Source organism: Harpia harpyja, chromosome 10 (genome assembly GCF_026419915.1).
Source record: "Harpia harpyja isolate bHarHar1 chromosome 10, bHarHar1 primary haplotype, whole genome shotgun sequence".
NCBI lineage: Eukaryota > Metazoa > Chordata > Aves > Accipitriformes > Accipitridae > Harpia > Harpia harpyja.
Genome location: NC_068949.1, coordinates 41,578,019 through 41,590,208, shown reverse-complemented (window position 1 = coordinate 41,590,208; position 12,190 = coordinate 41,578,019). Strand labels below are relative to the sequence as shown.

Below are 12,190 nucleotides of genomic sequence, written 5' to 3'. Positions count from 1 at the left end.
ATTAAATGTCTGATGCTACACTAGCTGAATATGACCTCCATGCCATAGCCACCTTAACCACAAATGCATGACAAACAATCACTCTTGAACTTTTTTCATATCTTTATATTAGTCTCATTAGGAACAGGAGGTCCTACACATTCCTGAAAGAAATCGTTCACCACTTGAAATCTTCAGAAGAGACAACTTTATGCTTTTTGTGTTTGTAGGACATAAATAAAAGTCTGATGGACATACAGTTAAGTTGTTGCAGGTGTTTTCTTCTTGGTGGGCTGCATCCTGTGAAAGTTTTGCTCTTTCCAGTATGGATTAAATGTCTCTCCAACATGTATGTTTCAGAGAAGGCAGATGCTAATTGTTTAAAAAACTATATGAAACATGATTATCATTATTAGGTTTCCTAACCATGGAATTCTTTGGTTAACCAATAAAAGGACACTATATTCTCTATCTATTCAGTACGTATTTCCCTGAAGAGGGATGACTCTCTTAAAATGGAAAAAAAATAATTTCAGTAAAAACTGTGAAGCAGGATCTACTTCCCTGTTGTCTGACAGCTGCTCAGTCCAGTACCTTCCTCAAACTGCAGCAAGGGGATATTAGCCTGAAGACTAGAGGACACTACAAGACTTTATATTGTTCAAAACAGTTAAACTGGAAAGGAGCACGATGAAATTCTAAAAGTGTACGCATTTCTACCATCTTTCTAGTATACTCTCACACAGTACAATTCTTCACTGAATTAGAATTTGCTTGCAAGCAATCTGCACTCAGATTTTTTTTTAATAAAAATAGAAGGTTTATTATAGGCAATGAGTCAGAATTGTGTTATGCTGACAGTTTAACAAAGATAATGATGCAAGATCAAACTCCTGCTATTGTTGTATACTCCCTCATTAAAAGTAAAGCAAAAGTTCTCTTCAGAAACAGCCTGAAATTCAGCTTCTTGACATTTTACATCTTACAGTTTGCCTGTAAACTCAATTTTCCTTAATTTATAATACTCTACAACTCAGACTTCATTCCTTAGGTAGATCTTCTCGTGTTTGTTAAGTGTGGGATTCCTTTTGGGGGAAAATAGACTGTCTCCAGTACCAGCCACTTCATTTTTAAATGAAGCCTGAAGGCACTTAACATTTGGTCAAAATTGGTCAAAAGGTTGATGAGTGATGACTGGGGAAGAAAGATCATGAAACCAAAACAAACTCTGTAAGCGTTGCTTCTGAACAGCAGAGTTCTTTGCCTGCCTTGGCTGCCCTGGTGAAACAAGTGTGTGGGAAAAGATCCCATCATTTGTATGACAAAACACCCCATAATTCTAACTTTAAATTAAGAATTGCAAGATTAGTTTTGTCTCTGCACATAATGATCAGCTGTTTCAAGAACACAATTCATTATATGTGAGTACAAAGTGACATAAGATACTAATACAAAAATCAGGGTGATTGTAGAATATAACCTGTTACTGTTCTTCAGTGCCCTACAGACAGGCTTCCAAACAGAAGATTGAAGTCCGAATTAGCAGCCACCCTATTAATTTTTTGTTCTTCCCAATCATGAAAAGTTATTACAGCACAGAGTTAAGAGTTGCACAGCACATTTTTCAAATACAAGCATATTTCTTTATATTTTCTCACAACTATCACCAGAAAATAACACATATTTGGAAACTTACCAGTTCAGACTTGAAATATCCTATTGTGTTTTCATCTAACTGAAAGTATCTTCTCTTCCAGTTCTTCATCTGTTAAAGGAAAATAAAGAAATATTTATGTATTTTACACATAAAATAAAAATATACTTACATGTTATATATTATTCATGTATTTATATAATTCTAGTTTACATGTATAATATTATATTGTATAATTCCTATTTATTTATGATTATTCATCTATAATATTTATAATTTATATATATTATATATATTTGTCATGTGTATATAGATATATCTAGTGCCCCGAAAAGAATTCTGCAAGACTCTGCCCAGTGAATTTTTTTTTTTTTTTTAAACTGCAAAAATTAAAAATTCTGGAAGCTACTCTTTTCTATTATAAGAATTTTTCAACAATCTCCACCAAAACTGTAGCAACTCAGCAGCACAAATACCCCACAAGAAATGTTAAAAGACAGTACATTAAAGGTTTCTAGTTTATTTTTAACTAATAAAAGGTATGTTACAAAAAGAAGCTTCATAATCCAAGATAAAATGAGTCTGAGAACTCACGAAGCGTGCATATCTTCCTTAATCTGAACTATCTGTTCCTGCTTTTAGCAAGGCATCACGTGAACAGTTCCACTTGTGTTAATCAGTCTGACAAGTTGTATAATTCTTCCTCTGAACTGAAAAATTAGCTTTTTCTAAACATTTTAGTGATTTAAAAAGCATGTAGACACTGAACTTCTGCCTTAATTTAGATGCTTCTAGCAAGTGAAGTAAGGATCTCTACATCAGCATAGAGCAGAATTCCTAGTTGCATGCAGTAACCATAATGTGAAAGTCTGTGCACACAACTTTTCCTCTCCAAAACATCTCCAACAACATAACACTGAAGAAAAGTCATGAAAAGAAGTAATACAGACATAAATTACATGCTACTGGATGATAAGTTTTATCTTTAGCCATCCTTAATATTGTCAGTAGTGCTAAAGTTATTGGTAATTATGTCTTTTTTTTTTAAATCATCTACTTGATAAGTATAACTATCACCATAGAACCTTTGTTCTTGATTAAACACATCGATCTCAAACACTTACCACTGCTCCTTGTTTTACACAGTAGCCAGCTTTGATGATAGCATTATCTGGGGGATGCTTAGCAGTGAAATAAGGAAGGTGACTTTGTGACCGTTTCAGGTAATTCCTATCAGCCCCGTCACTGCACTCACTGATTTCTTCTTTCTAGAAAAAAAGCAGGGAAGTTCAGAATACTCTCAGTTTTTTCTAAAGGTCAAAGAATAACTGTACTAGTTATAATAGGAAATAATTGCATCATCCCATGCTTACAAATCCCATTTCCAATTTGCTTGAAAGGATAAAAAATTTCAACTGATTTCCAGAGACAACTCATGAGACTCTCCAAGGGCTCTGGCTGAGTACTTGCAAGCTCCATTTAGAAACTAAACTAAGAAAGTGCTGAGTATTCTCAAACAATATTGACAGACACTCAATGAAGAATGCTACAGGCCTAAAACCAAGATATATGCATGTATTTAGTGCAAACTTGTTCTGTGTTTTTAAGGGCAAAACACTAGAGGTGGCTACAGCAAAGAAAAAGCTATTTCTAGGACCGTAAAACACACCAGAATTCACCAACTTTTTAAATGCAGTTCAGGTGTATACATGTCATTTACATGGTATTAATCCCATCTGTAACTCTCTTCAGCTCAAGGAACTTCCAGAAACAGATACAGGTCTATATCTTTAATGCTGCATAGATTCTTCTTCCATGAACTTGTCCAATCTCTCAAACTCAGGAAAGTTTCTTGCATCCATACCACCTTTTGGCAAGCACTACCTTATGTTTTATTATGCATGGAAAGAAGAACTTGTTCCCTTTGTTTCACCTGATTACACCATTAGCTTTGTTTAAAAGCCCATAGCTCTCAAACTGGAAAAGACAGTTTATACCATCCACTCCTGCCAATTGTGATTTTGTAGAGCTCTTATAGCCTCCTTTAGTTATTTCTTTAGCACACGGAAGAGTACTAGCCTAGTCAATTGTTCCTCATATGGAGCTCATTCCACATGGACCAATCATGCTTGAAATTTTTCTCTGAACCATTCCAGTTCTAGTTTAAGATGAGAACAAAACTGGACACAGTAATCAAGGTCTGGTCAAAGACAGCATTTATACAGCAACGAAGTTTTTTCTGTTTTGCTCCTTATTCTTTCTCTAGTAACTCCTAATATTTGTGGGGTTTTTCCTTCACTGTTACCAAACACCAAGATGATGTTTTCATAGTATGACTGTAACTCTTACCTCTCACTCAAGTGGAAATAGTTATTTCACAATCTAGTTTTTTCTATAAAAACTAGGATTGTTTTTTCCAGAATCCCTTACATCACATTTATTTTCACTGAATTTCACTTGCTATCTTATTTGTCCACACATGCTATTTCATAAGGCCCTTCTGCAATAATTTAATCTGCTGTCATCCTTACTCCCTCTAATAACATAGTGTATATATAATCAGCTGATTTAATCACCTCCTTTTTTGCTCACTTTTCCTGGCAGTTAAAAAGACAGAACTTTGGCATTGTTAACACCAACAATTCATTTCACACAAACACACAAAAAGACGTTTTAAGCATACTAACCGCTATCTGTAAGCAAAAATCAATACTCAAGTAATTCTTTATAGTCTTGTATAATACTCTATAATCTTTTATAAAGGGAATAAAATACTCAAAAAACCCCAGTCAGTATCAATAAAAGGTGCACATCAAAGTTTAAGTCCTCTGAGCAAGGTGAGAAGCTGACAGCTATATTGTGATACATTACCTATTCCCACCTGTCAAACAACAAAGCTTCCTCTATCAATAATAGCCCATTTGTTTTAAGAGTATTTATTACCTGGGTAGGTGTAATGATAGGAACACCGCCAACAATTTCTGTCCTGTAAGAGACTTGCTTCTTTCCACCTGGGCTTTCGGCTTGGCGGTTTGCATTATCCATTTGACAGAGAGGATCAGACTGCTTTGGTACCTGAAAGTGGAATATGATAATTAACTAAGTTTTATGAAGACCTAAAAAAGCCCTTATCGTTACTCAAGAATTTTTAATTTGTCTTCAGCAGGATTTAACAAATGTTCTTTAATTGTAAAAGGCTAGAAATATCTTACATGAAAATTTGTTGCGATGGCTGTGCTTTAGTTCTAAAAAGAAAACTGGTGCCGATAAAGACATTTCACCAGGTGTCTTGAAATCTAAAAATCAATTCCCAGCTTTGCCGTGCTATACTTGATCTTCAAGAAGCACTGCTAATTTGTAGAAGAACTGGTTCTTTATTTTTCACTTGCTTTCAGTTTTAGTAATAAGTGCTTTAGACTGGAGACACCCCAGTGCCTGTAGAGCTAGCAGTAAGGCCATAAGCAACAGGGCTACAGTATTAAGACTTTTGTCAAATAGGATGCCTGATCAGTATGATATTTGCACTCACATTCCAATACTTGGCATGAAGACTGTGTGTACTGCCTCCACTAACCCTACATATATTGCTAAATTCAACAAAATGACCCTAAATACCATTAACTATTAGGTAATTCTCTCAAATGTGGAACTAAAGCAATCAAAGCACCACAGGAATTGAATTTCCCCAGTAAGTGTTTTGATCTAAAATGTGTACCCAAATTCCTGAGTTTGTGCAAGAAGTAAACATCTGTAACCTAAGAAATGCACTAACTGGCTACCTAAGACATTTTCATTTATAATCTCCTTTCACCCCTAATATTAATATAGTAAATCTGAAGTGACTTCAACAAGAAGAGATCAAGAGACTTACACCAAAATATCCTAGCCAGCAACCTACTGGATATTTACACAGGACATCCAAATTACTTCAGAAAGAAGCGACACACAAATTGTCTTTACACAGTGAATTACTAAGCAAGACCGTGGCACATTCAGAACTTGAAATTGAACCGATCCAGACAAAAACAAAGCTACTTTACAGTCTGCTGTGATTCTAGTTCCTATGCCCAGGACTGCTTATTTAAAAAAAAGAAAACACAAAAACCCCACAAAAACCCCCAGCCTGCAAAGAAGTACAAACAGTCCTGAGAGCACCAATGTCAGCCAAGTGAAGGTGGCACTCAGCATCTTGCTCAGCTATGGCGTCAGGCTCATTCTCTCACCTCCACCATCACCTTAGCCTTGCACAACACCCAGCTTTGCTAGCACAGGTAAAAGGTGACTCCGTTCACAGCCAAATCTGGCACTGAAGGATAAGACATTCTCCTAGTGCACGCAGATCATGGGCCTCAGCCTTTCAGAGAAGGGGCTTGTAGCTACAGCTTTATGGGTGCTTCAGCCGTCACAAACTCCTACTTAAAATGTTACAGACCAAACCCACATCCACCTTCTCGTATGAATGCATCTTCAAACAGTACTCATAAATAGGTACACAACGTGCCAGACTGCAAAGGTTCATAGTTACTTGAAATTATCAGCACTCAGAGTATTAAAAAATGCAACGACTCTTGGAAGATTACAATCTACAGCAAGTAATGCTCATATGAAAATTAATAATTGAATGATCTTAATTATTTGATTAAATAATTGGCCATACTAAATAACCTCTGAACAGATTAACAGTTCAAAGGTTTGTTTCTTCAAAGACAAAATATACTAATGGTTCCACCAGTTAAACATATGATAAAACATCTTTCAGACTAAATTCTAATTTGATGCAATTAATTCTTTATTCACCCTATTTCTTGAACTGGAAACAAGTCAAGTGTGGTTGCGGTATGTCCTCATGAAAAACCCAAGTGAGAAGGCTTTGCATTTCTGGGTTTTTTTATTTATTATTATTAGTAACATTTTTGTAACTCCAAAGAAAGGGCTACATTAAAACAATGCAAACAACTCATAGTAACATGCTTAGATGTTTCTAAAAATGAGAAAGTTACTGACAACAAATATGAATGCGTGCACCCATGCTCAGAACCCCTTCTTCGTAAGGGTATGCTCTCAAAACAGTTCATGCCATCACTTCCCTGAAACTGGAGAGAAAAAAACCCTTAACTTCTGCCTCCTGAAAAGACTGAGGTAATACATGGGTTTTTCTATCATGTGATAACAAGCTGTCCTGGTACAAACCAGAAAAGTAATTCAACACTTAACAGAAGAGTGCATTAATGTTTCTTTGAATGGATGTTACTTGAAATCAGGAGAGAGCCTTTGGAACATGGCATGATGTGTTTGCTCATTATTTTAGTGATTACTTTAAGAAATACAAACTTTTGATGCCAGGCAAATGTATGTGTATCTTTTCATTGCTTGCAAATGTCTTCTGGATATTTCAATTAATATTAAATGTGTATGGTTAATTTTAATTTATTAGAAACCACCATATGCTGTAATGAAAAAGATAATCACATTTTTGTCCAATTTTCAAAGCAAAAATTAAAATAAACTCAAGTTTAGGGGGAGTTCTGTACAGTTTCTCCAAGTCTTGGAAAGCCAAGCCAAGACTTGTTTGTAGAGATAAAAAGACTACTCTAGCATAAAAACTGGAGACAAAGGTTACATTTAAGCACCTTGAGACAGTCACCATTTGAAAGCATTGCTAAATATCAACTAAACCACTTACTGTGATTTTGGTAGCTTTGTTCAGAACATTTACCCATTCAACTAGGTCCTGCTGATCATTGGCTTGTAGAAAGTATTTTCTCATCCCTGCATTCATAACTGTTAAAAACCATTGTGAAAAGTTAACAACACTGAAATTTAAGAGCAAACTTAACACCATCACAAAAAGATTTGATTTCAGATGGAAAATCCAGTTGAAGTATTTAAGCTCTCTGCTGCATTTCTTTTTAGAAAGTCCTAAGATACATACATCTACTTGACAGGCTTGCTTTATTCTAAAAACCCCTATTTTTTTTTTTTTAAGCTCTCCACTTAAACAGCATCATACAGAACTTGTTAAATGATTTTTTTTTATTACATAGAAATAAAGCCTTGAATTTTATCAGAATTTTCTACAGCTCCATTTCCCTTTTCTCAATTTCCCTAAGCAACAACGTTTTATACTTGGGGACTTCTACAGTTACTCCTTTTCATCCTCTGACCAATATCTGTTATCCTTGGCAACGAACTCATTAACATGACTACGACCACTGATTTTTATTCTTTTTTTAATTTGTGGAGAAATTGGTATTGATTACTAAGTATATGATGCTCAGGAACAAACAACTTTATTTTAAAGTTTTATGTTCTGGCTATTTTACTTTAGTGACTTGGCAGAGAAAGCATATTTTTAGTAAGTTTATGTATCTACCTGGCAACACCTAGCATACCTTTATCCAAAAAGGACAAACATATATCTGTGTAACAGTGAAAAAAAAAATCGTGGCTAGTTTTCTCACAAATTCTAAGAACTTATCCTGAAATTAATTTTAAGGTGAACAGCAACTAAAACCTTCCCAGAACTTTGAAGCATTGCAGCTGAAGTCTGAACAGATTTTGCTGCTCTACCCATAGCATAACAGTTCTTCAGGTCATCGCTAACAGCAACCACATGCCAGAAACAGGTACTTTTTACTCTTCTATCATCTTTCTCCCGAAAGTGAATGGTTCAAAGCAAACATTATCAGATGCAAATATAAATTCACAATACAGAACTGTATAATGAGTTGACTGAAACAACTCCCGCTATTTAAATAAAAAGACAATAAATGTAAATTTTTCCTCTAAAAAGTATCAAAAACGCTTTAATAAACCAGAAATATTAAAAGCTTTCAGGCAGCATCTTGGATCATTACGGCTTTATAGAGCTGGCCCACTGACAGGAGCAACTTTACAACTGATGAAGACAAACACCTCTACACATGCATGTGCAGAGGGATCTGTAGATGGCACTGAATTGACACACTAGATACTACTCTAGAATCCCTGATTCCTTACACATGGAGGTAATTTACCAAGTGTTTCATGAGCTCTAACACAGAGACTGCACAAGTCTGGTGGAGCTGCCTTCTCTGGGCCTGTACAACACTGCACATGGCAAAGGACACCTTAACCAACTGTCATAAAACCTTCAGGCATTTTCAGTACCTTCATCTGAGCTAAAACTCTTACGTGAATGCAGCCATAAACAATGGTTATTCATAAACAGAGCAGAGGCTGATTCCAGTCTCTACACATACTTTTGTGAATGCCAACTGCTTGTCAAAAAAATCTGGAATTATGGTAAATTCTGGACAAATTACTTATAAGAAAAATCTACAAAAAACACCATAAGGGGCTTTTATGATTATCTAAAGCTTTCCTCAAGTTTAAACAAGTTTAAGTATCAATAAACCTAGAAGGTACCCCAAGCAAGTTCTTTTTCTTTGGTACAGCAATAGAGCCTGAAATTTAATGTAAAGGCATTGGCTGACAGTATTTTTAGATCAATTAAATAAACTCTTTTATCAGTAATACAGATTAAAATAGTTAAATTACTTGTCTTCATAGCTGACAGGCATGCCATGTTTCTGAAAACATCCATCATTTTTGATTAGCTTATTAATGCCTGAAAAATTTAAACATCTGAAAAACAACTCTCACCTACTCCTCATTAAGCTGTGATACGAAAAGCCACAAAAAACATGAAGAAGCCAACATTTCCCTCATACTAAAGAAGAAACAGTGAATCCAAACTATTAAAAAAAAAAATCAGCTGTAGCTAGTAACAGAATTGCAGAACATTATCTTTGTTTCAAATTTCTGAAGAATGTACTTGATGCACATGCCGCATGCAAGAACTTACCAAAACAGAATTCTGCCTTTGGCCTTAGCTTAGTTGCATCGCTAACCTAGTAGGGAAATTAAGATTATAAATATCACTGTGCATACAAAATATACATCAGCTATCACAAATTTTTTTTCTCTTTCAAGTGGCTAAATTTGAAGATTAGCAGCATAGCAAGCTTGTTAGGTATAAAGATATACAGATATAACAAAAAATACTATATAAAATTCAGTTCAAGACATGCAACCTATGGTAAGAAGACAGTTTAAGCTCTATGTTCCTATTCCTGAAGTTTACGGATTCATTACCAGGCAAATGTTGAAATCTGAAAACATAACACTTCTACTTGCATTCTGAAGTTCTACATCTCAACTGAACTAAAAATTCAAGGACATTTCATACTGTCAAGAACTTCAGTTGTATTTTGGTTTACCAACAAAAAAGAATAACAGCCACTTTTCTTCAGGAGTCTCTAAAATGTTGCAGTGTTAGGGGAGGAGAGAAGCAGGTGTCCCGTTTTGAGATTGTTGAGATGTTGACATTTTTACATTATAGAGCTTGTCTATCAAGGGTGGGGGAGAAGGCAAAACAGTCTCTCACATCAAAACCTTTTTTTGGCCAGAAACAAACAAACAAAAAAACGTACTAACTAGAAGAACAATGGAAAGTTAGACAGAGCGTCCGCACAGGAGGCACACTTGAGCTGCCTTCAAATGTACACACAGGTGAAATGGCACAGGTGACCACCCCTGCTCCCACTAAAACCAACATACAAGATTTCAGATTTCTTAAGATGACAACTGTGAGGGTTGGGGCAAAGTAAGCATAGGAGGAGGAAACCAGGAAGGACATAAGCAGGTCTCCACAGACATTTCTCTACTCATGATATAACCAGCATCAATATCTTTCACAAGAATAAAAAAAAAACCAAAAAAACACCAAAACAAGGAAGGTGGGAAGATACAGTATGACAACAAGAAAAGCAAAGGAAGGATGAGAAAAAGGCAGAAAGACAAGAGAAGGTCAATTATTTTTCTCCACTTATTTGTTAATGCAGTATCTGCTACAAATTTAACCATGGAGTCTTAGTTCACAGTTTTCTTCCAGACATATTTGGAAGTGAGTGTACACAGAGTAATGAACTAAATATTTTCTAGAAATTTTCCGGCTCTATCTATTAAAGATCATTATTACTTGCAAACTATCACACCTAAAGACTTATCTGCTGCTTCATAAATGGCCTGTCTTTTCTCCAAGACCATTGGAATTCAAATACTCATAAAGAACTGAAACATACAGTTCAGAAATATTAATTCTACGCAGCACAAAGAGCTCCCATTTGAAATCACAGAAGAAACCTAGGCAACACCATAATTAGTCTGTTCTTATTTTAACCTGATACTATTGAAGTGTTTGTAACACATCTCTGAGAATCAGGAGCAGCACACAAGCAAAAAGCTTCCCATGCACTACGTAAGAGGCATTTAAAATTGTCTAAAGTTGAGGCCTTCAGAAGCGGCCATTGGTAGTTATCACTAAAAACTTAGCAACAAGTGTCTTAAATATTATCTTACCTTTGAAATATAGGTAAGTTTAATGACTCCAACAGGTGGAGATCCAGAGGGAAGATTCTGAAACAAATCATATGTTACCAAGTGAAACTTGTTTATTCTCACATCACAGTCAGTGTTTACGCATAAAAGGCAAATAATTCCACAAACAAAAAGAAAATCCTACCTGTTTTTATAGACAATACACAATGTATGCTTGAAACAGGATCTAAACTACTTGTTTATTATACACACATCTGTTAATTAACTAAAAACAGAAAGACTGCTAGAAACAATACAAATAGTAATTGTTTCAGAAGTTTATGTATTTTACTAGAGGAAAAAGGATTCTTGCAGGTCTACATCCAGGAAATCCGGAAAGAATACTTTTTCCTTAACAGATGTTGGCATCTTATGTATTTGACCAGAGCAGGCGGAAAGGACAAGAAGTGACATTCATCTATTATGACAGATACTTCAAAGGCCATCTCACGTATTTTCCAAAATGGATTGAAAAATCATAGTATTTTCATTTAATATTAAAGTTATTGCAGGGAAAGACCATGATACTTCCTAACATTGCAGTTAAGCCTAAGTATATTTACAATCCAAAAAGGAGCTGTCCGTTCTTTCTACATCCTTGCTTAACATACTAGTCTTAACATTTACGTTACTATTCACAATCAGCTAGTAGCCTAGAAATACAACAGTTAAAGCACTGAGCATCACAAAACACAGTTAACTTTTTTATTAACTGTTTCTGATGAAACAGTCCTCCTAATTTTATTCCTTTAAATAGAGCATTGTTTTCCATACACTTTTTTTCATTACAATTTTTACTTAAAAAATGGCCCTTTAGGTTACAGTATCATCCTTCCTGCTCCAGACCTCCCTGGAGACCATAACAACGGTACTGCATCTGCTTGCTGATCCTTTCCCCAGCTAGAGTGCTCTTCATTATTCCATTGGGCCTTATGAACTTCTACATTGCAAAGAGAAGCCTAATGCTACCCACAGAGTCAGAAAGGCAGACAAATAATTGGTTTATACTACATTCATATTTCAAAGGTAAGAAGTAGGTTAGGTTTACTATAGACTGCTAACACGGAAACTTAAAAAAACAAAAGGTGTTCCCATTCTGCCCAAAAAAATCAATTTAAGTTTTACTTTATCAGAATG

General features: G+C 35.3%; 1 protein-coding gene across 9 annotated transcripts in view; it reads right to left on the bottom strand.

The window, feature by feature from the left end:
- The window catches only part of PLEKHA1 (pleckstrin homology domain containing A1), a 41,007-nt gene that overhangs the window by 10,563 nt on the left and 18,254 nt on the right, over positions 1 to 12,190 (bottom strand). For 8 of the 9 annotated variants that reach the window (XM_052798730.1, XM_052798724.1, XM_052798731.1 and 5 more), the window contains exons 3-8: positions 11,036 to 11,092; positions 9,480 to 9,525; positions 7,317 to 7,414; positions 4,577 to 4,708; positions 2,758 to 2,901; positions 1,676 to 1,744 (exon numbers count right to left, since the gene is read on the bottom strand). In XM_052798730.1, the coding sequence (XP_052654690.1) occupies positions 1,676 to 1,744; positions 2,758 to 2,901; positions 4,577 to 4,708; positions 7,317 to 7,414; positions 9,480 to 9,525; positions 11,036 to 11,092 (546 nt within the window). The remainder of the gene's footprint in view (positions 1 to 1,675; positions 1,745 to 2,757; positions 2,902 to 4,576; positions 4,709 to 7,316; positions 7,415 to 9,479; positions 9,526 to 11,035; positions 11,093 to 12,190) is intronic. The other variant, XM_052798733.1, reaches the window with a different exon arrangement.